This window comes from Talpa occidentalis, unplaced genomic scaffold (genome assembly GCF_014898055.3).
Source record: "Talpa occidentalis isolate TD23 unplaced genomic scaffold, MPIMG_talOcc4v2.1 talOcc4.2, whole genome shotgun sequence".
Taxonomy (NCBI): Eukaryota; Metazoa; Chordata; class Mammalia; order Eulipotyphla; family Talpidae; genus Talpa; species Talpa occidentalis.
Genome location: NW_023602073.1, coordinates 131,771,145 through 131,796,404, shown reverse-complemented (window position 1 = coordinate 131,796,404; position 25,260 = coordinate 131,771,145). Strand labels below are relative to the sequence as shown.

At 39.1% G+C, this 25,260-nt stretch overlaps 1 protein-coding gene across 1 annotated transcript; it reads left to right on the top strand.

The window, feature by feature from the left end:
- Positions 1-630: 630 nt before the first annotated feature.
- On the top strand, positions 631-23,315 carry IFNGR1 (interferon gamma receptor 1). Its single transcript, XM_037520468.2, has 7 exons — positions 631-757; positions 10,231-10,345; positions 11,054-11,217; positions 15,236-15,408; positions 17,458-17,689; positions 20,362-20,489; positions 22,242-23,315. The coding sequence occupies exons 1-7, from the start codon at positions 676-678 to the stop codon at positions 22,815-22,817; spliced, it is 1,470 nt and encodes a 489-aa protein (XP_037376365.1). The 5' UTR covers positions 631-675; the 3' UTR covers positions 22,818-23,315.
- Positions 23,316-25,260: the final 1,945 nt, after the last annotated feature.

The following is a 25,260-nucleotide window of genomic DNA, read 5'->3' as shown; positions in this document are numbered from 1 at the left end:
GAACTAGAGTACAGGCCAGAGGCACAGGAGGGTGAAAGAATTCATCAGAGACTGAGTAGGGAGCAGGACAGGTAGACAGACCAAAGACAATGCTGAGGAGAGCAGCGGGCGAGGCAAGAGAGATCTGCCGCGCCATGTGGGTATCTCACTGGCCGGCTGGGAATCGAACTCGCTGCGCCACTGGGGAGGCCCGTAGTGTAAACTGTTATAACCCCAGAACACTGCAGAAACAGAGTCGTAGAAGATGTTGCAATCCACAGAAAGTCCCAGGACGTGACCATAATCTCGTGCCGACAGAGGGGCCTGCCGACGGCGCTGAGCAACCACGCAGAGGCCCCCGGGCCCCGCCTTTCGGCCCCGCCCCTTCACTCTGACCACGCCTCCACACCTAGCCCCGCCTTCCAGCCCGTTCTCAGTACCCGGGCCTTAGAGCCGCGGGCCACGCCGCGGACCTCACCGTGGCCACGCCTCCCGGCTCTGGCCACGCCCCCCTCTACGCCCCGCCTCCAGGAGCCCTGCGGCCCGCCGGTCCGGGTCGCCTCTTCCTTGGCCACGCCCCTATCCCCGCCCACGCCCCGCCTCCGGTGCGTGGACGCGGAAGTGACGCGCGAGGCCCCGGCCGGCTGGGACGCCCGCCGCGGCTCAGGGCTTCACCCCGCGGAGGCGCGGACCGGCATGGCGCTCCTTCTTCTCGTCGTGGTGGCGCTGGCCGGGAGCGAGGCTGAGACGAGCGCCGTGGGCCCGGCGCCGTCCTCGGGTACTGTGGTTTGCGGCGACAGCCCGGCGGGGTGGGAACGGGAGGGGACGGGAAGGGACGGGGGCGCCGCCCCGGCCTGGAAGCCCCGCCTCGGCCGGGCCGCGCCGGCGTCCGCCCCGCGCTGCTCCCTGCTCCCGAGGCCCGGCGCTGGGGCCGGCGCGGGCGGCCGCCGGGAAGGCGCCGCGGGGTCTCCGCGGCTGCGCGGCTCAGTTCCTGCCCTTTTTCGCTGTTGGCAGAACGACAGGACGCCCCTCTTGAGTCTTTTATTCCTGAAATAAGGGAGCGTCCTGGACGGCGATAGTGCCTTGTGTCCGCAGCTCGCGGCTTCAGTGCCCTGATCTTAGGGTGGACCCCAAATCCTTGCGGTGGACGTTCCGTCGCCTGCTGAAAATTATTAAGTGGCAGTCACTTTGCCGTCTTCCATCCAAGTCTGGAATTGATGCCGTCAAGAGCCCATTTGTCCGGCTGGCCGAGTCTTCACGTAGCTTAGTTCACTTAGACATGTTATTTCCTCCTGTTTATTGAGATTTCCCAGGAAAGAAATGCTAAGATGCTTTTGGGTTTGTTTGTTTGTTTTTCCTTACGTTATTGTTAATTTTTGGACTTATTCGTTGAGATGCTTTTGTAAACTCTGGTGTAAAGGTGATTAGGAGCTCCAATGACATCAGCACCTTTTCTGCAAGAAGGGTAAAACCTAATTTATCCGAAACCCCGTCAGCCTTGAATGCCTCCTCATTGTCCACAGTTAACTGCCTGGAAAAGGTGAAAGGAGGCCCAACCTCCCCATCCTTTGGAGCTCACCTTGCTCTGAATATCTGGGAACCCTTGTTAGGGATGCTGCTTTCATAGCCAGGTTTGCCTTGGGACTTGTTCTTTAAAAGTCAAACAAAGATGTAGTTATTATTTGGGGACAGGTATGCCAGTGCCAGGTGTTGGGAATACAAAAGGGAAATTATTCAAGATTCTGCTTTCAAGGACCATGATTGTATAATTCACAGTTTTTGAGTGCTAGGCACTGACTGTTCAAAACACTTATCATATCTCATTTCACACCTAGCCCCATTAGGTTTGGGTTTATGATCTCCATTTTTGGGTGAGAAATTGAACCACAGTGAGATCTACTCAACTTGTAGAGAGGTACTACCACTAGCTGGGTTGCAGACTCCAAGTTTTGAGTAGCTCTCTGCAAACTGCTATTATCTCGGGCAAATTAGTTATCTGCCAGGGCTGTTGCATTCACTGTGTTAAGTTGCAGAGGCTTGTGGTCTAGCACAGGCTCTGGAAAGCAAGGTACTGAGTGCCAGGCTCTGATCAGAGGAGTCAGGAAAGACTTCACAGAGATGACGACCCCAGAGTTGGAACTGAGGGTGCAGAAAGAAGTATGCAGAGGACACAGTGTGAAAGAGCAGCTTTATTAGTATGAGATCAGCAGTTTTATTGTAGAATTATTTGTGTGAGGATACAAGGGGAGATAGTACAGTGGAGAGGAAGGAATCCATTAACAAAGTGCCTTGTCATGTTTAATAGCAAAAGATAGAGCTGCAGCTTTGGCTAACTTATGGTAAAAAGAGGAGTGGTTCAGAGAATTTGTTCCCAGATCCAGTCATGCTGCTTGCCATCGAAAGCCAAAACTCAAGAGACAAGGGTTGATGGGAATTAATCAGGTTTCTTCAGGACCTGGCCACTTGAGATGGCAGACTTTTGTGTCAAGTCCACCTTTTCAGATTGCCAACCCCTGAGTAAACCTGATTTCCTCCCACCAAATTATGTCTCAATTTCTGCTTTCAAATGGCAAACAACCAGACTCTGTCTCCATAACAAATCCAAGGAAGAATTTAAACAGAAAGGTCGAGATGCCAGGTGGGCCTCAGGAAGCCAAACCATGAATTCAAACTGCAAAAGACTTGCCATTGCCTATTACTAACTCTAGGTGTGAACAACTTTCCCTACCTGGCAGGAGTAAGTGGATGTTGACAATTTTTGGGTTTTGACATCTTGCAGCTTTCTCCAATCTAATAAAATTTCAGGGAAGACTCCTATTTGTCCAGCTTGGCTTGGCCAGAACATTGTTGCATGGGGTGGCAGCAGGGGAATCCCAGAAGAAATAATGTGCCTTCAAGTACAAGAACTGAGTCAACGAAAAAATATGTTTACTGTTCCTTGCTCAAGTTATTGGTCAGACGTTGGATAATTTCCAAAAGAGAAATGCAGTATTATCAGATAGGCTATTTAGAAAGATCGTTTATCTTGCAAAATAGTTTGGGGGTAGACTCAAAGGAGAGAGGTGACTTAGGAAGCTGTGGCTTAAGTTTGGGAAGAATCAGTGAGAAATGGCAGTTTTATTTAAATGGAAAGGAGAGGACCATTTGAAGAAAGCAGTTAGAGGGACTGGATTCTGAAAGAGAGGAAGAGGATGACCCGGCTTCCTGGCTTAGGCAGAGATTTAAGCCAAGTGCCAGGCCTTGTTCTGAGCCAGGGCCCTGCTAAGTGCGGCGCCCCGTTGAGAATGCACATTCTTTTTTTTTTTTTAAAGATTTATATTTTTATTTATACAAGAACCAGGGTACAGGCCAGAGGCGCGAGAGGGTGAGAGGATCCACCAGAGACAGAGTGGGGAACAGAACAGGCAGACTGATGAAATACACTGCTGAGGGGAGCAGCGGACAAGACAGGAGAGGTCTGCTGCGCCATGTGGGACCCTCACTGGCTGGCCAGGAACGAACCCGCACTGCAGAGGCTGCAGATAGCTTCACAGCGCGGTGCTCAACTGCCTGAGCCACCAGGGGAGGCCCAAGAGAATGCACATTCTTGAAGCTACCCTGGAAGTAGAGTTACCTGCATGCCTGCTCCCCGGAGAAACATCTACGGCTTTTTTTCTTCAAGTATTTTGTAAACATAGATGTCAGTGAACCCCCAACCCCATTTTCTTCAGTGCATTTCTCTACTTTGTGTTGTGTTCCCTATGCTTTTAAAATTAATTTAAAATGCAGACTCTACTCCCTTCTCCCCCTACGTTGAGTAAAAAAATAATCAAAAAATAAAATAAAAAGCAGAATCTCCCAAGTGGGTGGAAAATCTACAAGGACAATCTGCATCTGGCTTTTGGTTAACTTCCCTGTCTTGACAGCTTGCCAGGCCCTTAATACATACTCATTGTGTTAACTCTATTATTGCTGGGTTGGACTGTATGGGGTGTTCATTTTAGATGACAGCACCTGATAGAAACAGGGAAGCAAGCAAGACAATATAAAAGTTCAGCACATTGCTTGTCCTGTAGCAAATGTTTAGTATATGTTGATGATTATCATTCAACAGTGTCATTATTTTGACAGATATATTTTTAAATATTAAATTGTTTTAGTTATATATGAGAAATTGTTGCCTTTAAAAATAAATTTATCCAAATCACTATGAGAAATCTAAAAATGAACTCAGCCAACTCATTCTTTCACCTTTTTCTTCTTTCTTATAGGCTGAAAAGACCTCTTCAGTGTTTTCAATTCCTAGTCTAAAAGGGAATTAGTCTTGAGAAATGACTACTCTCAGGACCTAGAGGGGTCTAATTCAGTTAGCATTCATTGGCAAGCTAAGTAAACCTAACAAGATTAAATTGGAGAAACAGGAGCAAGAATAAACCCTACATTTAGGTCAGAAAACTGAGCAGAATTTTGTTGGATAATCACCAACTTGGTAGGGGTTTGAGTGAAATATCTGGAATATTTTAGCTTATTAGAAATTTCAGTATTGGCTACTATATGATAGGCCCAACCCTGAATAAAAAAAAGAGGAAGAAAAATATTTCTTTCATACTTGCATCACTCGGAGATGAGGAAGAAACGGAGAGATTAAATGATAAAAGAGGGAGTGAAAGATAAGACCAGAGTAGGTCCTGAAGACAGATAGGAAGGTGTTACAGGGCAGCCCCAGATATAAAACGGGTTGCCTGGCTGTGGGTCCTCACCAGCGCACTTTAAAGGGACTTATTAATACTCCACTGAAGGCACACACAAAAGGTTAATAAAAGGTTTAATTACAAGGGAAGGGGAAATGAGGAAATGTACAACTCAGGGAGAAAATAGGGAAATAAAGTCTTAAATGCGTCCTACCGGATCTGCCAACCTGGAAACCCAATGGCACTCTGAGAGGGGGCGGAGAGCCGAGAGCTGGCCGAGAGCCAAAAGGAAACCCCCCAAGGCCCACGTGTCTGGTTTTATACCAAACCTGGCTGCCTAACTCCACCCTCAGGTCCCAGCAACCTTCCCTTTGGTGGTGATGGGATTTGTCTTTCCCAATGTCCTGATGGCTTTGGTCTGGAGTGGCGGTGGAGTCCACAAAGCCTGTATGGAATTAGCTCAGGACAGCCTTTCCCCTAACAAAGGGAGAAGACTGCAGGGCTGCTGGGTGTCTGGACCCAGCTGAGGAGCAATGCTGTAGAAGGTAAAATAGACCTGAAATATTTTAAATGTCCTCATTAAGTTTTGAATCTTACCTTTTTATGAAGATGCAAGAAAGTAATAAAGGAAGTAGAAAATGGATTGTTTCCCATTAGTTTCACAATGTAATGGGTCTATATTTCCTTTCAGAGCCCCCAAATACTGAAATAGTTCATTAAAAACTTTTAGAAGCCCTTGAAACATCACATGTAAGAATTCCCGAAATGCCTTTATTCATCTGAAATCTGAAATCTAGGGAATACTTCAACTTGCTAGAAAAGTTGAAAGAGTTAGAAAGCATGAAAGAAAATAGCCATTTTATCAACACTATGAAACCATTTTGGAGATGAGTGTGATCATAAATTTTATTCTGAAAAATGGCCAGTTTTAATTTGATTTTTTTTCACTTATTCCCCCTGTATTTCTTTTTGTAGTGCAAAAACAAACCTCTGTGATAATACCCACAGCCCTGCAGCTTTAACCTGGGGAAGGTGTTAGATCTCTTCTCTGAGTTTATTCAGAAAAGGATCTGGATGCTTTGGAACATTTGTTTGTGAGTTGTAGTGTCAGATGATTTAGAAGAGCCCCCCAAACCAATTAATTACTAACCCCTGTAGCCTTACTTCTTTATGCATCTCAGTTTGTCCTTCCCAGAAGAAAGGTTGGTAAACCAGATAGTTAGAATGATGTCTGCAGGGTCTGGAGCTCTGTTCTGAGTGAACTGCATATCTTTTATATCCTTTCTATGCAATCAGTGAAGAAATCCTTGGCAGTCTCTCTTTCAGTAGAGGCCCAGATGCATTTTTGGCAGTTAAGGCACAGAGCACAGGTGGCAGCTGCTGCTCCTGTCCTTGTCCATGCAGAGGAAATCTGGAGACATCCAGAGAGTTTTCTCCCTCCATCAGTAATTACAGAGCAGTCCTGCCTGCTGTGTTTTTGTCTTTGGTGAATCCCCATTGTTCTTCCAGCAGCACTGCTTCATCACTAAGCTTTACCATCTTTTCTGCCCTCTCTTCAGTGGGTTTTCATACCCCGTCTCTTCTAGCTTATCACAAAAAAAAGTTGGTTTTATTTCCTGTATCAAATAGAGTGCTCCAAAGTAATGCTGCTTCTCTCCTGTGTTTGGTTTTGTTAAATCCTCAACTGCTAGTTTTCTAGAACTAGAATTCTGGGAAGCAGATCTGAACATAACGTTCACTCTAGGTGCAGATGTTATGCACCAAATAGCTAAAAACGACACGAGTGGACATGGTTAGATTTGCTAAGGGACTTAGATGATCGCTTTCAAAGCAATCAAAATAGGCAGGTGGTGGTAAGAGAAAGAAGTTTTTTTTTTATTCTTAATATTTTATTTTTATAAGGTTTTTTTTAAAATAAATTTTATTTTTATATTCCCCATACAATTGCAACCCCCTTATTTTGACCCCAATCCCTCCCCTCCCCGCCCACCACCTCCCATAGAGAGTCTCTGGTTCATAGTTTTTTGTTGATTTTGATTTTCACTTTCTTATAGTTATTTATTTTCCTGGTCCCTTATTTAAGTTTTCTAGATTCCTGCTATGAGTGAGACCATCCGGTATTCTTCTTTTTCTTTCTGGCTTATTTCGCTGAGCATGATCCCTTCCAGTGCCATCCATGTTGCTGCAAATTGCATGTGTTTATCTTTTTTGAATGCTGAGTAATATTCCATGGTGTATATGTACCACATCTTCTTGATCCAGTCATCTATTTTTGGGCATTTGGGTTGTTTCCAAAGCTTAGCTATTGTAAACAGTGCTGCTATAAACATAGGGGTTCAGGTGCTCTTTGGAATTGATGTTTCTGTGTCCTTTGGGTAAATACCTAGGAGTGGAATTGCTGGATCATATGGAAGCTCTATGTTTAGTAGGTCCAGATCTCCACACAGCTCTCCATAGTGGTTGGACCAGTTTGCACTCCCACCAAGAGTGCAGGAGAGTTCCTTTTTCTCCACATCCTCGCCAACATTTGTTGTTGATAGTTTTTTTAATATGTGCCATTCTCACTGGTGTAAGATGGTATTTCATTGTCGTTTTGATTTGCATTTCCCTGATGACAAGTGATGTTGAACATTTTTTCATATGTCTGTTGGCCATTTGCATTTCCGTAAGAGGAAGACATTTTAATGGGTTATAGCCAACAGAAATAACTTACAGATTAAAGGAGAATTTTAGTATTTAAGAACTTTAAATATTTAAATACATGTTTTAAATTTCTAGGCATTTTTGAGAGATGGAAAAATCTGTAAGATTGTTTTATCTCATGAGATAATCTAGTAGGAACTTTCCTTAAATTCCATAGATAATGGTGTTGTGATATTTCTACATATTTTTATTAATATAAGGTGAATTTATTAGGAATAGAAGTTTGCTGTAATCTTGAATGATTTTCATTTGAATGTATAACAGTTTAAACTTAAGGGTTCATAATTCTGAAACTTAACAAGGAGACTTCTCACGTCTATCATGTGATTTTTGACAAAGTGACAAAAACAGATGTCTAATAACCACACAGTTTTTCATCCGTGGCATTAAAACCACAGGTAACATCCTTTGGTGTAAATATTCAAGTTTCTCCTTTAATCTGGTAGAAATTTCTGTCTACTCTCAAGTTTCTCCTTTAATCTGGTAGAAATTTCTGTCTACTCTAATTCATTGAAACTTTTCTCCTGCTGCCTGTCTGTGTTGGATGCTATCATTTTAGTCCTTTTCTTATTCTGACCTTGTCAAGGTTGGAACAAGGAAACATTGTTTGATTCACATTAAAAATAATCTAAAGCTGCACAAATCTACTGTTTGTGGTTTTATAATAGTCAATATATGATTTTGTAACTTCTCAAATATAAATGCATTTTATATGATGTTCTAGCATATAGATTGACTTCTATATGCCTTTCCCACAAATATCAGAATTGTAGATTGAATATATACTGTTAAGTCATTTTGATTGGGAATAATTTTTTAAAGAAGGTTTAAAAGGAACTGAAGAGCTTGTCATTATTGCAAACTGTGGGAAGGAGAATCCTTGCTACCAAGTGGCAGAAAGTTTAGCAACACTGTTGTTTTGGGTAACAGGAGAGTAGGAAATGTGTCTGTTAGTTGCTTGACCTGGCTGAAGAGGTTTCCAAGCAGTGTTGAAAGGGGCATGCGGTTTCTTCTTGCTTCTTGCAGCATACTGCAAGACTCTTTTTGAAAAAACGGCAGGGGAAGGACTTTCAAACAAAAAGAAGCCAAAATTCTCTGTATCTGAAGAGGCAAAAGATACTAAAATTAAGAACTGGATTCTCAGAGAAGTTCGGATTCATTAGGAGTTCTTAGCATTAGTTATCTCTTACTTATCTGGTTGCAAAATTATGTTTACATGTGTGATTTTTTTTTTATACTAATGTTCAATGGAAGCCTGAGGGAAGGGTACATTTTACTTCCTCCTCAACCATAGAATATGAGCTATTTGAGACGAGATTACTTAAGGAAATTGAGGTGCAGACATGCCACAGAAACAGGAACCCTGCTAAGGCAGTCTGGGTATACCCAGCTTTGTATGGTCTTGGGAACTCTCAAAACCAAAATCAGGGCTAACTCAGGGCAAGACCAGTGCTTTCTGGCTCACCCACAAGCCTTCAGCAGTATTTCAGGAAGAATAAGTAGGAAACTTACAGATATGTGGTCACTGACTGCAGGAAGGGCATTTTAGTATTAAGGAGTATTTGGATCTGTGAGACACCTTCTCAACTTGATTATCTCACCCTTTTGACCTAAGTCTTGAGCCTTCTTTGGTAAATAATATGGCAGTCAGACATGTGGGCAGTAGTGAGAGCTATTCATTAAAGGGAAAACTATGAAATTTACTGGCTTATTAACAATTATTTTTTAAATTAGATTTTCTTCCTAAATAGAAAAAAATCCTAAAATTATTAATTTGTAAAGCAGTGTTTCTCAACTATCTCCTCACTTGACAGATAAAGAAATCTGAATTAACTGTTTAGTAGGGTAGCCAGGAAAGAACCCAGACCTCTTTATGTCCATCCCAGGACATATTTTTTCTTGTTTTAGACCCAATCTTCTTGGTAAAAACCCAAGTGATCATTATTATCATCTGGGAAACTTAAAAAATATCTAAATTTTTGACTCTCAAAATTTTTGAAAATAAGTTTTATTTGGAAGCCACTATACCTGACCACATTGCCATTCATTTATTTTAACTGCATAGGTATATCATTTTTAAAGGAATTTTCTAGGATTGAATAACCTTAAATTTTGAGTTTCATCAAGGGAAAGAAAGGAGGGAAAGGGAAAGGAAGTTTTCTAAGAGGTGATGAGCAGAGGAATAAAATGACTAAATAAGGTTTTGGTATTATCCAACTACAAGATATGGAAGTGACTTATTTTTATTCTCTCATATGATCACATTTTATCAACAAATATTTTCTGAAATGGTTTAAAAGAACAAAGGCAAGAAGAAATATTGTATATGTTTTGTTAAAAGCCATGTGTGCCCCAGAGAGCAAAATGTTGATGTCACTGGAAAGGTCCATGCCTTTCAATCATTAGGCTATAGACAGGGCGTTGAAAGTATGTAATGGTACTGGGTATAGAACGGAGAGTCTACATGGTATTTTAAAAGGATAATGACCATCTCTGGGTTACCAGTTGTCCTCTAGCCATCGAATGCAATCTGTGGCACCAAAGATAGAAAATAGAATGTAATGAAATAAATTGAGGATAATTATTACAAAAGACAATGCATTTATTTATAAAATTTCCTAAAATGTAGGAACCAGCTGTCTCATACTATATTTGATATCCTTATATCACAGTGTTGTTTCAGTGATTTAAAATGAATCAGAACTCTCCTATACATTTTAAAATAAAATTAATTTTTAGAAATCTCTCAAATTATGCCAGTGAGTTCTGCTCTTCTTCACAATGCATATTTGCCCAACATGGCTTCTTATAACAAGGTTTTCTAATGTTAGTGTTAGTGTCTTACTATTGTCCATTTTCTATTTTTAATCTCTTACAGTACCAGTACCAACCAATCTTAGAATTGAGGCCTTTAACTTGAATACTAGTGTTAATTGGGAGTATCCAATTATGTCTCAAACCCCTGTCTTTACTGTACAGGTAAAGACCTACAGGTGAGTGTTATTCTTTTATCTTTTTAGCCTGTTTTTGTCTAGGTCCTTGCACGTTTCATAATTCTGTTTCCTATGTCACCCTTCCTTCTCCTGTGCTAAAACTTCCTGAACTGGTTATAGTCTTCCAGAAGTGTTGGGATGTAAATCACTTCTTTTCTGAATACCTCCTACCTCTTAGTTCTTCTTGTCAGTATTGAGGTAGAAAAATACCACTACTTCTGATACTTTCTGAGATTTGACAAATAAAGCTTACAGTTTATTAAAGGAATGATGTCATCTTACTGTTAAGTAGAAACATAAAATTTCAAAATTTTTCGTTTGTTAGAGTGGACTCTGTAAGTAATATATTAATGGACTCAAGTTGTCCAAAAAGCAGAGTCTTCACAATTACATGTGGAATGTGATTTGTACAGATGTGATATTTTTAATTGGACCCTATCATACAGGAATTATAGTATTCCTAACCATAGAGTAAGGGCTTCCTACCTTGTCTTATCTCCTGTATCCTATTTTTTTTTAATGTTTAATGTATTTTATATAATTCTTACATTGTTTTTTCATTTTTGTACAATGTATGCATTTTCATTTTGGTTATATTCTTAGCTCTTTCTACCCTATCAGCTCCATGATGTGAATGAAAAGCAAGATGGTTCAATTTTACAGGTTAGCAGTAAAAATTACCATTGTGATTCTTCTTTCTCATTTTAGTAGTGCACAATGGATTGATACCTGCAATACTTCTCATCATTACTGTTATATTTCTTCCCATATTGATGATCCAGAAGTTCCGCTCTGGGCCAGAGTTAAAGCTAGGCTCGGACAAAATGAATCAGACTATGTAGAGTCAAAAGAATTTATTTTGTGCAGACAAGGTGAGTAAACATTAGATCTAAATATTAATTTTGAAAATACACATATCTTCTGTATATATTTGCTATTTTATTAGCAGTTGCTAAAAATTACAAGAATGCACAAGAAACGTTCAGAAAAATTTAGGGAGTCAATGCTTTCCTCTTAGCTCCCCCCAGAATAGGCTGACGAGGCAGCCACCACGCTGGGCCTTCTAAACTGTCACTGCATGCACACAAGCAGGCCTGCTTTCCAGAGGTGTCCCCTCCCTTCCCTCTCTTCTGTGACATTCCTTTCTGGGTTGCATTCACTGAGGGCTTGGGCAGCTGCTCTCGTTTTCCCTCTTTTCCTTAAATTCTCAAGACTCATGGGAATTTTAATACCCACATTTACACATTAAAAATTTTTAGAGTTCTGTGATCTCTTCAAACCCAGTGATTTTCAGCTCTTTGCTCTTTCTAGCATCTCATTCACCCATCACCGTAGAATCTTCAGAGGTGCTGCTTACTGTGTGGCTCTCACATCCTCACTGCTGAATGAAAGAAGCCCTAGTCTCTTCATTCCTCCCTAGGAGGAGGTCCTTCAGTACCTTGTCTTGTAAATTTACTTCCTTTTTTGGTTCCATTTCTTTTCTTTTTTTGGGGGGGGGGGGAAGATTTATTTATTTGTGCATACAAGAGCTGGGGTACAGGTCAGAGATATGGGGGGTGAGAGGATTCACCAGAGACAGAGTGGGGAACAGAACAGGCAGACTGGCTGAAATACACTGCCGAGGGGAGCAGCAGCCGAGACAGGAGAGGTCTGCTGCGCCACGTGGTTTCTCCCTGGCCAGCTGGGGATCGAACTCGGGCTGCAGAGGTTGCAGATTGCTTCATAGTGCTATGCTTAACCCCTTGCACCATCAAGGAGGCCCATTTTTTTTGGTTCCATTTCCACGCTTCCTTACTTCAGCTGCAGCACCTTGGTTCTGTACCAGGTTTTCAGATTATGCTTATTTGGTCTCTTCCACCAGCCCTTCCTCCACTTACCTTGAAATGCTTTTATTCCCCAAAGTCCCTGCCTTTGACATCTATGTAAAAAAGTATGCTAGGCCCTGAGGATACATTGGTGCGTGAAAATAAACCTGTCTGACATACAGTAGATGTGCAATAAATATGTGACAAATCAGTAAATGGTTCACCAACAAAGTCCCAAACATCAAAAATACCTAGTATTTGTTGCATGGATGAATATTTAATTCTGATTTTCACAAAAAATTGGACATTATTTAGCAAGACATTTATAAACCCTTCTTGCCAGGTGTCCATATGTGTTTCAAATAGAGTTTTGATGAAGGTTCAAAGATTTTAAATCACTAAACTGGCACTTCTGAAACATTCTTTTTTTCTATATAAATAGTATATGTAGGGCCTCCCCGGTGGCGCAGTGGTTGAGCGCTGGGTTGCGAAGCTGCCCGCGGCCTCTGCAGCGCTGGTTCGATCCCCAGCTGCTCCCCGGCCACCAGAGGAGGGTCCCACATGGCGCGCAGACCTCTCCTGCCGCCCGCTGCTCCCCTCAGCAGTGTACTTCGGTCCTTCTGCCTGCTCTGCTCCCTGCTCTGGCTCTGGTGAATCCTCTCACCCTCCCGCGCTTCTGACTACCCAGTGCTTGTATAAATAAATAAACAAATAAATAAATAAATAAAAATACATGCCTCTTTAAAAAAAAAAAAAAACATTCCTCTCAGTGGGATGTCTTCTTAATCTACTTATATATTATTTCACTGTGTAAAAGCTTTTTAATTTGAGGTAATCCCAATTGTTTATTTTTGTTTAGTTTCCCTTGTCATGTCAAATCTTCTAAAACGTCTTTATCATTGATTTCATAAATATTGTCAATATTTTCTTCTGTATGTTTTACCATTTCAGGTCTTCTAACTCTTTTATCCATTTAGAATTTATTTTTGTGCATGGAGTTAGAGAATGTCCAACTTTATTCTTTCACATGTTGCCATCCAGTTTTCTCAGCACCATTTTTCCAAGAGACTACTTTCGCCTTTTGTTGGGTTTTGACTGTTTTAACCTGAATTAAGTATTGATATATGTATGTGTGTGTGTGTGTGTGTATGGTTAGGGATTTATTTTTGGACTTTTGATTCTGTTCCAATTGATTCATGTGACTATTTACATGCCAGTACATACTGTTTCAACTGTTGTTGCTTTATAGTATAAAATCAGATATCATGATGCCTCCATTTCTCTTTTTAAGATTACTTTTGCTATTCAGGTCCAAACATTCCATATAAATCTGAATGTTTGTTCAAATTCTTTGAAGAATACTGTTGGTGTTTTGATGAAGATTGTGTTAGATTTATATATTGCTTTTGGTAGAAGAGTAATACTTCTACTCTGAATGAAATTATTTTTTTAATTGCTTTTTCTTTTTCATTGTACATAAAAATGCAATCATTTTGATTTTTTTAACTTGCCACTTTGCTATGTTTATTGTTTCTAATCATTTTTTAATGGAGTGTGTAGGATTTTCTAAATACAGTTTCTAAATATATTTGCAAATAATATCTTCATTTCTTCTTTTCCAGCCTGAATTGCTTATATTTCCTATTACCTGATTAGTCTAGCTAAAGTTTCTAATACTAAATGAAGTAGAAGTAGTAACAGGCTTGTCTTGTTCCTTATCTTAAAGGAAAGCTCTTTTTTTCTTCTCCGTTAAGTATTACATTGGCTATAGTTTTGTGATGTGTAGTTCTTCTTAAGATGAGGTAGATTCCATCTGTTCCCATCTTGCTTAAAATTTTTGTCATAAATAACGTGCCGACTGTTGGTGGGAATGCAAACTGGTCCAACCACTATGGAGAGCTGTGTGGAGATTTCTGGACCTACTAAACATAGAGCTTCCATATGATCCAGCAATTCCACTCCTAGGTATTTACCCAAAGGACACAGAAACATCAATTCCAAAGAACACCTGTACCCCTATGTTTATAGCAGCACTGTTTACAATACCTAAGCTTTGGAAACAGCCCAAATGCCCAAAAATAGATGACTGGATCAAGAAGATGTGGTACATATATACCATGGAATATTACTCAGCATTCAAAAAAGATAAACACATGCAATTTGCAGCAACATGGATGGCACTGGAAGGGATCATGTTCAGCGAAATAAGCCAAAAAGAAAAAGAAAAATACCGGATGGTCTCACTCATAGCAGGAATCTAGAAAACTTAAATAAGGGATCAGGAAAATGAATAACTATAAGAAAGTGAAAATCAAAATCAACAAAAAACTATGAACCAGAGACACTTTTTGGGGGGTGGGGGCCGGGAGGGGAGGGATTGGGGTCAGAATGGGGCATGTGCAGTTGTATGGGGGAATATAAAAATAAAATTTATTATTTAAAAAAAAAAAATGGAAAAAAAAAATAAATAACGTGCCGAATGTTATCTATGCTTTCTCTGCAATTGTTGATATCACATGATTTTTATCTTTACTTTTGTTGACTTAATGTGTTACATTGACTGATTTATGTATAGTAAACCATCCTTCTGTAGCATACATCCTGCTGGTCCTGATGTATAGTTCTTACAATGTATTGTTGTTAAATTCTGTTTGTTCATATTTTGCTGAAGATTTTGCATCAGTATTCATCATGGATATTGGTCTGTTGTTTTCTTGTGCTATCTTTATTTGGTTTTGATATTAGGATAATGTTGGCATTATAAAATGTATTAGGAAACATTCCCTTTTCTTGGATTTTTAGACACAAACTTGAGCAAGATAGGCAGAAATTCTTTTTTAAAGGTTTAACATAAAAGAAATGAATTGAACTGTTAAAGAAGAATTTAGATAAGATAAGAAATCTTGCCTGAGTTAACATTCATTATTAAGGACACAGAACATATGTTCTAGATATTTATGGAATGGTTTAAATCTAGTCTGCTTTAAAACAACAACAGAAATACTTATTGATTGTGGTAATTTTATGTAATGTACTGTAAAATTCCAGGGCCACTATCAATTCTACTTCTTTTTTGTCTCCCCAGGAAAAATTGGGCCACCTACATTAGCTTTAAGAGAGAAGGAAGACCAAATCATTGTTGACATACATCATCCTTTAAGTATGATAAGTGGAAACGTGTCAGAATTCATGTATGATGAAGAAACCTCTTGTTTCTCTTATATATACAATGTATTTGTGACGATGCATGGCAATGAGGTATGTTTCTGTTTTATCTTTCTCAAAATGGAAATTTTTTTTATCACTAGTGTAAGATTTTTTTATAGGTAGTATAATGAAAGTATAGGATGCACATGATATTCAGGCAAGAATCATGAGTATTGGATTCTTATAAGAAAAAATAAATATTTGAATGCTGATAAAGGAAATTGGTGTTGCAGTTAATCACTGACACTGGCCAGGTGAACACATTTAAGTGTTGTTGTTTTGTTGGGTTTTTTTTTTTTTTTGACTAGTTTAGCAGCATGACCCTAATCTAGAATTTTAACCAATACACAGCTATCTTCTATTATCCAAAAGTAGAACATTTAAATCTATTCAGTATGATTTGGTAGGTTATTTTTGGGTCTGGAAAAACTGTTTGTATTCATTTACATGAAAATATTTGAGTGTCACCAGTCCCAAAAAATAACCTACCAAAGCATACAAAATGGGAACATTTCTATTTTTGGAGAGCAAGGAAAACCTGTATATCTCCATTTTCCAATAGTAAGATAAGGGTAATTTTAATCTTTCTGTCCTCATTGGTAGTGATATAAAATAATGTGAGGCTGTCATTGGAACCACTGTTTTGAAAGTAAAAGCTAACAGTACTACTATAGGGAAATAATTACATTCCCACAGTGTTGTGCAGACCACACTTTAATTAGAACCATTCCATTTCATCCATCTCTGCCATTCCTTTATTTAACAATATTTGTCAAGTATGTAGTTTATGATTCTAGGAGCCAAGAGATACTAGTGCGTAGTATAGACAAAACTTCATTGGTAAGTACTGTAGAGAAAAACAAAGCAGGAAAGGGGGGAATGGACTGTGTGCTGGGATGCAGGCATTCAGTAGGGAGGGGACATCGGGCTTCACGGGGATGGTGTTACTGGAACCAAGAATGAAGGATGTTAGGATATATAGGGCGAGTGTTTGAGGTAGAAAACCTGGCAAAAGCACGCTGGGCATTTGAAGGGAACAGCTGAGTTCAGACAGGTCACAGAGGGCCACACCTCTTAGGGTATTGGAGGGTTTTGACTTTCATTCTGAGTGAAATATTATGCCTCTGAAAAAATTTAAGCAGAAGAGTCACATCCACTTTAGGTTTTAAAATATCACTTTGGTTGCTAGCAGAGTTGTGTTTCTGAATCTGACCATATTATCTCATTACTTAAAACCCTTTAACAAAGCCCCATCAACTTTAAAGTGATATTTAATTCTCTTTCATGGCCTGACTTGCAAGACTTCCATAGTTTGGTCTCTTGAATCTTTTCTAGCTGTCTGTCTCCCTGCCCTTCCAACTTTTTGCATTTGTGCTTTGGTGAACCACTTCCCTATGATTTACCATGATATTTCCCAAAAGTACCTTTTCTCCTTTGGCAAATTTCTGCCTATTTTTGAGTATTCAACTGGTGTTCATTTCCCCTTTGAATTCTTTTCTGTCATGATAGATTATTTCCTCTTTTTTGGTCTGATTATTTCCAGTTTCATATAGTAGGCCTCTTGTCATTACTCTCCTATTTCTTGTCTCTGTTTTACATTTTATCATGTTATTTGAGGTCAGCCATCACTGTCCTATCTTTATGTCTTTAGACCCTAGCACACACTTTGGCTGGTTGAATAAATGGTAAACAACAAGCGACTGCTTCAATCCTGTCTATCTATTACTGTGAAGAGATCCTACAGTCTTTGCATAATACTTGTATTATTCATCCTATGAAATGCTAATATCACATTAGCTAAGTTCCTAGCACTGTAGCAAAAGGCTAATGAACATTTGTGGGTTTAATAATTAACAGTAAGCATTTATGCTATTTGAGTTTTAAACTTTATAATCTCTATAAAGAACATTTTCATGGATCCATAACATCATGATATGTTGTAGTAACAAGTTGACTTATTACCTGATATCAGCTATTTTCAGACACGTTCACTGATTATCACATGTATGTTTTCTTCAAGTATTTGACCAGGATAGATATGGTGATTTTTTTTTTTTTAACAAATAAAAAGGGGCATTTTCATTTTTTTTTCCCATACAGACCATAGATAAAATTCTGAAGTATATTGACGATGATTGCTATGAAACCCAGTGCCAAATCCAGATTCCACTGCGCGCTCTGCGTCATAAATACTGTGCTTCAGCAATGTCCCCACTGAGTGCTAACTACTGTGTTTCAACAGAAGGAGTCTCAGACGTCTGGTCAGTTACAACTGAAATGTCCCCAGAATCTTGTATTGCCATTTGCAGTGCTAATGGTAACAGCGTTGAAAGTAAGTTCTTGCCATTTTTTCCTAAATTTAGGGAGTAACAACTAAAATAGGGTAATATGAAAAGAGACAGTTTGTCATTTCAATAAATTTCTACTTTTAAAAAAATATTTAGTGGTTCCATTCCTCAGAGAAGTTCAAGATTAAAAATGGCCATTTCCTTAAAAAAAAAAAAAAGGCCATTTCTTAAACATTAAAAGATACAAAACAATGAATTTATAAAGCTGCACAGTGACCCTTTGACCCATAGAAGAAAGAAAACAAACATGTAAAAAAGCTGTGTGCATAAATGTCCACATTTCAGGATTATACAGAATAGTAAAAGTCAAATGTAAGTTTAAAAGCTAAATAACAGGAATGTTCATTAATTAAACTTACGTGAAATGTAAATGGGACAAGGACTGGAAATTATTTCTCAAAAATAATTGTAGATTAGCAATTAATGAATTATGGGTCATTTTTATAACGTTGCAAATTATTTTTACTTCAGGGCCTCCCCTATGGCTTATGGGCTAAATCTCAATGCTGTCACCATGACAGCCAACATTCAAACCCTGGCCAGGGAGCAACCCACATGGCCCAGCAGACCTCTCCTCTCACGCCCGCTGCTCCCCTCAGCAGTGTATTTCAGTAGATCCACCTGCTCTGCTCCCCGCTCTGTCTCTGGTGAATCCTCTCACCAGAGGATTCTCTCACCACCTCTGGCCTACACCCCAGTTTTTCTACATAAAAATAAACAAAATCTTAAAAAAGAGAGAGATGTGTATTTGATCATCTTTTCTTTGAGTAGGGAGATAATAGAACTTTAAAACTGGCATTCCCCAGGGGTAGGTACCCTAACAAAAATTTGGACCTTTCTTTATAGTTATGAAATTTAAATACTCATTATAGATAATTTATAAAATAAAGCAAAAGAAGGCTAAATTATATATAGTGTGTCTAAGTACAAATACTCCAGATAGTTATTCTTTAGCATTTTCCCCCCATCCTATGTTTCTCTGTGTCTACATAGCCATGATAATATTTGTATAGCGTATGTAATTTTGTGTTCAGATTTAAGTGTATATTATATTGTCTGCATTTTATTTTACATACGTTCTCAATATTTTTCAGTATCTGCAGTGTTTTGTCATGTAGCTGTATTCTATTTGGTGAATTTTTTTACTTTTAAATTATTTTCAGATTTTCTCAACAGATGCTTTGATGACTGTGTTTGTGAATGTGTGTGAGAGTGTGTGTGTGTGTGTTCCAATTGCTAGGATATTTTTAGAATATATTTCCTAGGTTACAAAAAATACATGAAACTTATATGATACAAATATCTTTTTGAAGAATAAAAATCTAGGTTGAAGAATCAGACCAAACACCTAAAATTTAATACTAGTAGTAGCTTTTAGGCCATTACAGCGGGGTTTCAAATAGGTGACTTAAAACAATGCAGTGTGTCTTATGTCAATTTGCAATATGCTGTTTTGAAAAATAAAACCCCAGGTAATGTACAATAATTGAAAAAATGCCAGTGCTCCAGATTCTTTCTTTTTGAGTGCCTGAATTATAAATTGGGCTGATACTGTGGCCACTCGGTGGCACTGCTGCGATTGATAAGCAGCATTCCCTGCCTCCCTGTACCGTGATTTCTAACACAGTGCTGGGTTTAGTTATGTGATTATTTTATATTTGACTATTACAATAATTTAACTTGTTTCATATCCTGTAGCAGGTGTGAAGCAAACATTCATTTAGTTAGTAGTGTCAAGGGTGGAAAAGATTCCCATACCCACAGAGGAGCATAGTATGTCTGCTAGCCCACATTCCAGCTGGGTTGTCACCTTATTTCCTGGACCAAATAAAGTCTGGCAAGTCTGGAAGTCTTGGGAAGAGTCTTAACCACAGTTTCCTGGACTGGAAAAGAGGGAGGGAGAAGTTCTAACTAGCCCTGGGAAGAGTGATGGGAACAAGGTATACATAATGAAGAGGGACCCGCCCCACCCAAAAAGGAAAAATTCTTAAAAACCCCACTGTTATTGCTGCTCAGGGCAGCAATCCTGCTTTCCTGAGACTGCCCCCTCCCACAGTGTGCAGTCCTGTGGCTTCCCAACAAACACTTCATTCTGGTGCTTCGTGACATTCTTTTCTTGAGAGACACCAAAGACCTTCAGGTATCACAGTCCTCAACAGAAGCTTCCAGAATTACTCTTCCAAAGAAATAACTTTACAACAGAAGTAAAGATAATAGAATGCCTTGAAAGAGTACTATTAATTCGGAAGAAAGGACTATGGGAAAAGATACCGAAGACTGTGCACTGAAAATAAAAGGCAGCATTACCCCAAAATACACAAAATTCTTCTACCTTTTTAACAGAAAAAGGTGAAACTGGGAAAATTAGCCCCCTATATTGGGACTATAATTGTCAGGAAAAGGCCGTTTTAGCCACATCTTGTCATGGCAGTGTAGTTACAGAAAACTTAGAATTGCAAAACTGAAGAATCATACTGATGTCTAAATTTTTACTCATCTTGCCTAAATTCTGTGTTAGTGTTCTTTAAAACTGACCATGTTAATTACCCAGTGTGTAACTATGATAAAGAATAGTGCTAAAACTTCTTATTTACTTAATGGGTATAGCAATAGTTATTATCTTAATTCTGATTTGCATTTTTTTTTACCTTTGTAGATACTATTTGGATTCCAATTTGTGCTGTTATCCTCTTCTTTTTAATACTTATCCTGGTATGTGGATGTTATCGCCTTAAGAAGAGTCATTCATTAAGGAGAGAAAGCGTCAGTTTACCCAAATCCTTGGTAATGTATCTAAATATTTTTCTTTAGTTATACATGCTAAAATAGTTTGAACCTTTTTGATAGTCCCTTAAGTTTTATTGTTAAAGTAGAATGATGTTCAGCAGCGTGTCAGCTACCATAATCTCTTAATCTACCACCCATAAAAAAAAAAAAAACACAAATTTTTTTACTACCCGCTACTTTTTTATGCATGAAGCAAAACATACAAATCTATCAAGGAGCGCAGACAAGTCTGACGGGATAAAAAATAAGTATTCAATGGGTGTACAGTGTGATCAATTCAAAGATAGACGTTTACACACATGCTGGTGATGTCTATGTCTACCTTTGGGGGTTGGGAGTTAGTCATGTCTTTTCCAGAAGCACTGATGCCCGGGCACTCTGAAGGGACAGAAAGCAGTTTATCCAGATACTGAGGGACAGTATGTACTAAGGCCCAGTGACAGGAAAACATAACTTTTAAAGATTACAAATACAGAGACTCTTCATTCTGGTTGGCTGTAAAGGAGAGATGACCAATGATGAGACTAAGCTACAAGTTTGCCATTTTAGTGTCTGACATTTAAATGCCTTTCTATGATGAAAGGAACATTTAAAGGTAACAGATAACTATTTGATTCAAATATGATACGAATAATATCTGATATGCAAAGGGCACGTGTAAGTTTTTTATAAAAACACTATCGTGAAGTAGGTAACAGCTATCAACAGTAGACAATTCACACATGTAATATAATATCCTTACTTGTAATTAAGCATAAAGCAACTTTACAGTATGCCATTTCACATCTCTAAGAGAAGTAAAAAACCTGAACAAAAAATAGACCTGAATATCCAGCAATACCAGTAGTAGTAAAATTAGTATGTGCTAGTAAAAAGTAATGTGGCCCTGGTGGCATGACAGGCATGTCATGATATATACAGTGTAGCAGTGCCACAGACATATCACAACCTTTGGCTTTGTATTATTATTAAGAATGCTAAAAAAATTTCCATTAACAGGTGTATAGAAATACTCATTTTAACATGTCCTATAAATAGTAAAAATCAAAAATATCTTAACATCTATTGAGAAATTATTTAATCACAAGGATTAAAAACTACATGAGCCAATGAAAATTACAATTATGAAGACAAATATTGAAAATACTGTATAAAATAAATAGATGTACTCCCATCACAAATGTAATAACATAAGGACACATGGAAGGTAGTGCACAGAAAGCAATGAGGGTTGCTTAAATGGTGGGTGACTTTTTTAAAATTCTAAAAACTGGGCCTCCCTGGTGGTACAGGCAGTTGAGCACAGTGCTGTGAAGCTGTCTGCAGCCTCTGCAGTGCCTGTTCAATCCCCGCCAGACGCGGAGCAACCCAAATGGGACGGCAGATCTCTCCTGTCTCGCCCACTGCTCCCCTCAGCAGTGTATTTCAGTCATTCTGCCTGTTGTTTTCCCTGCTGTGTCTCTGGTGAATCTTCTCACCCTCCCGAGCATCTGGCCTGTCCCCTGGTATAAATATTTATTGTATAAATAAAATAAATCTTTTAAAAAAAAGTCAATTAAAAAAAATCCTAAAAACTTATTTTTAATCTTAACATAGTACATTGTCATTAAAAAGAAAGAAAAGGCAACCACCAGGTTCTATTATATGCTGTTATTTTAAATATGCTATTCGTGGTATATTTAGGTTACACCTTTCTTTTTTGAGGATAGTTTAATAATTTTTTTTTATCATTGATTTCTCTTCCCTTAGATGTCTGTGGTTAAAATGGCCTCTTCAGAAGCAAAACCTGAGTCGAAGTATATATCACCCATTACCTACCAGCCAGTTGACATAGAAAATGAGAAGGTGATCTCGGAAGAGCCGTTGTCTTCTCTGTCAGCAACTTCAGGTCATACGGAAGATAATCTCGGCAAAGTAGAAGACAGAGAGCTTTTTGATGTAAAAGAAGTGGTGGCGTCAGAAATACATGTGTCTGACACGGCGCCTGATAGCCCTCTGACCGCAGTGAAGAGAGAGAATTCTTCGCATTCAGGAAGCAATCAGTCTGAACTCTGTAGCGTCACTTTAAATTCTTACCACTCCAGAAATGGTTCTGATAGTGGCCTCGTGGAATCAGACAGCTTCTTATCTGACTCAGAATTTCCTCCAAATAATAAAAGTGAAATAAAGACAGAAGGACAAGAGTCCACGATGCTGAGAAACACTACCACTTCCTTTGGTTATGATAAACCGCACGTGCTGGTGGATCTGATTGTGGATGATGATGGTGGGAAAGAGTCCCTGATTGGTTATAGACTCACGGCAGATTCCAGAGAGTTCTCGTAAGATCAACCAAGATGCACCAACTTGGAAGCATCCTGAGCAGTTTTTCTGCCTTGATTTCATGAAATCTTGTGATTTCAGAAACTGTATCATTGATATTAGCCAAATGCAGTATCTTGGTTTAGTTAAAATTCAGAAGAGCCTGTTTGACACTGTCATATTTCATCGGCAAACTGCAGACTATTTGAAAAAACAAACCAAGCATTGTCGCACATGAGTCCTATGCAGATGGCTTAGCATTAAAGGTGAACACCCTCTCATAACCTGCTTCATGTGATAGGTGGTGATACCTTGGTCTCCCGTCTAACCACTTCAGGATTTTCTTCTTTTTCTGTGCCTTAGTTGTTGGGTTTTGTTTTTTCTTTTCGGAAGTTTACATATTAGTATTTTAAATGCTTTCAGGCAAAATCTGAAATCAAATTTAAACTAATAGAATTAATAGACTTTCTACCTGTATATTTTTATGGAACATTATGGTTAAGTTTTTTAAAATAAATCATTTTTTAAAACTCATCTTTGTGTTAAGTTTTTCAAGCATTTAGGTATACTAGAATATTTTTATACATTTGCTGTTTCTATGCATTTGTGAGGCAGTTATTTTCAGATTATTCATATTTAATCTTTAAAACATCTTTCCCTCTACATTCTGGGTACTTTCTACTAGTGTCTGTTAGCCACTTGCTACTACTACTACCAATTGGAAATGAATCAATCAAAAAAACAAGTGTTTAATTATTAAACTCTTTAAATTTGTGTCTCATTTCTTCTTTACAACACTCTGGAAGGAGGAATTGCTACCCCTACTTAAAATGAACAAACCATGATTCAGCAAGTTTAGTAACTTACCCAGTAAGTGATGAGTGAGGAGTCTCCCATGCTCTTTCCAGTAAATCTCAGCTGTCTGCTAGTGGCTATTAACATGTTTGGTGGTAGAACTATCTTAAGAGTGTAGAATGTTTTCTGGGATGTTTAAACTGTTAAATTATCTCCATAGAAATATTTTAAAGGTAGATAAAACTAAAAAGTGGAGGGATTAAGTAGGAAGGGGATGGTAAAGCCAAGGAGAGCTATCTGGTAATGGTCTATGCCAACAAGATTGCTGGGTTGTGTTGAGTTCATTAAAGATGAATGCTTAGGTTTGGAGGATACCTTGAGAGTCTCTGGAAAGCCCTATAAACTGGGTACCAAGGAGTATATAAAAACTAACATTGGGTCCTTCTTACATCACCAGGCACTAAGCTGAGGGCCTCCTTTGTTCTCCGTCATTACCTAAACCCCATATTACCTGTATTTTATAAGTGAAGGAACTGAGGCTTGGATAGAGTGACTTCCATCTTGTCACAGAGCTGGTCAGTGCAAAACCATTGTTTTCAAAATGAAAGTGGCCAGGAGATTGCCAGACCAGAACTCTAGGATGGAGAGGGCCTGATAGCACCATTGGGTGGAGGGTTAACTTGGCTCTCTGCTGCACTGGTAAGAGATTAAGAATGCCATGTTGCTCACAATGGATAGGATGAAGTGAGCCTGAGCAACAGGAGTCACTGACATTAATCCAACCTGAATTACCGATCGTGGCTAGAAAAGGGACTCTACAGTCAAAATCAAAAAGATGAATCAATTTCAAATGACAATGTGATCTGAGAAATGTCTTCTTTCAATCGGCATTTATTCAGCACCCACTAATAGCCAAGCACACATTTTTGGTTCCTCATCCTAAGTATGTTTAGGGTAGTGGTTAATTCAGAGTAGAATTTTGGAGGTAGACCTTTGAGTTAGAATCTCCAACTCTGCTAATCACCAAGTGATTTGGAGCAAGTTATTTCACTTGTCTGCCTCAGCTTACTATGAAGAAGGCATAATAGTACAGTTGACCTTTGAACAATGCAAGGGTAAGGGCACCAGGCCCCATGTAATTGAAAATCTATGTTTTGACTCCCCAAAACCTAATAGCCAGCTGTTGACCAGAAGCCTTCTGGGACAACATAAGCAGTCCATTAACATAGTTTGCATGCTATATGTATTATATGCTATTCAATAAAGTTAGAAGATGTTACAAACTTTTTTTTTTTTTTATAGAGGCATGCTTTATTTATTTGTTTGCTGGTTTGTTTGTTTTTTTGTTTATACATGCACTGGGTACAGTCAGAAGCGCGGGAGGGTGAGAGAATTCACCAGAGCCAGAGCGGGGAGCAGAGCAGGCAGAAGGACCGAAGTACACTGCTGAGGGGAGCAGCGGGCGGCAGGAGAAGTCTGCACGCCATGTGGGACCCTCCTCCGGTGGCCGGGGAGCAGCCGGGGATCGAACCGGCGCCGCAGAGGCCGCGGGCAGCTTCGCAACCCAGCGCTCAACCGCTGCGCCACCGGGGAGGCCCTGTTACAAACATTTTAAGGAGAAAAGTACATTTACACAACTACACTGTATCAGTACCCTACGTTCACAAGAAAG

Excerpts from the sequence above, each read along its gene's own strand:
- IFNGR1 (XM_037520468.2), top strand. The coding sequence starts at position 676 with ATGGCGCTCCTTCTTCTCGTCGTGGTGGCGCTGGCCGGGAGCGAGGCT. Across the intron at positions 11,218-15,235 it reads ATTTATTTTGTGCAGACAAG|GAAAAATTGGGCCACCTACA; the intron begins GTGAGTAAACAT and ends TTGTCTCCCCAG. Across the intron at positions 20,490-22,241 it reads TCAGTTTACCCAAATCCTTG|ATGTCTGTGGTTAAAATGGC; the intron begins GTAATGTATCTA and ends CTCTTCCCTTAG.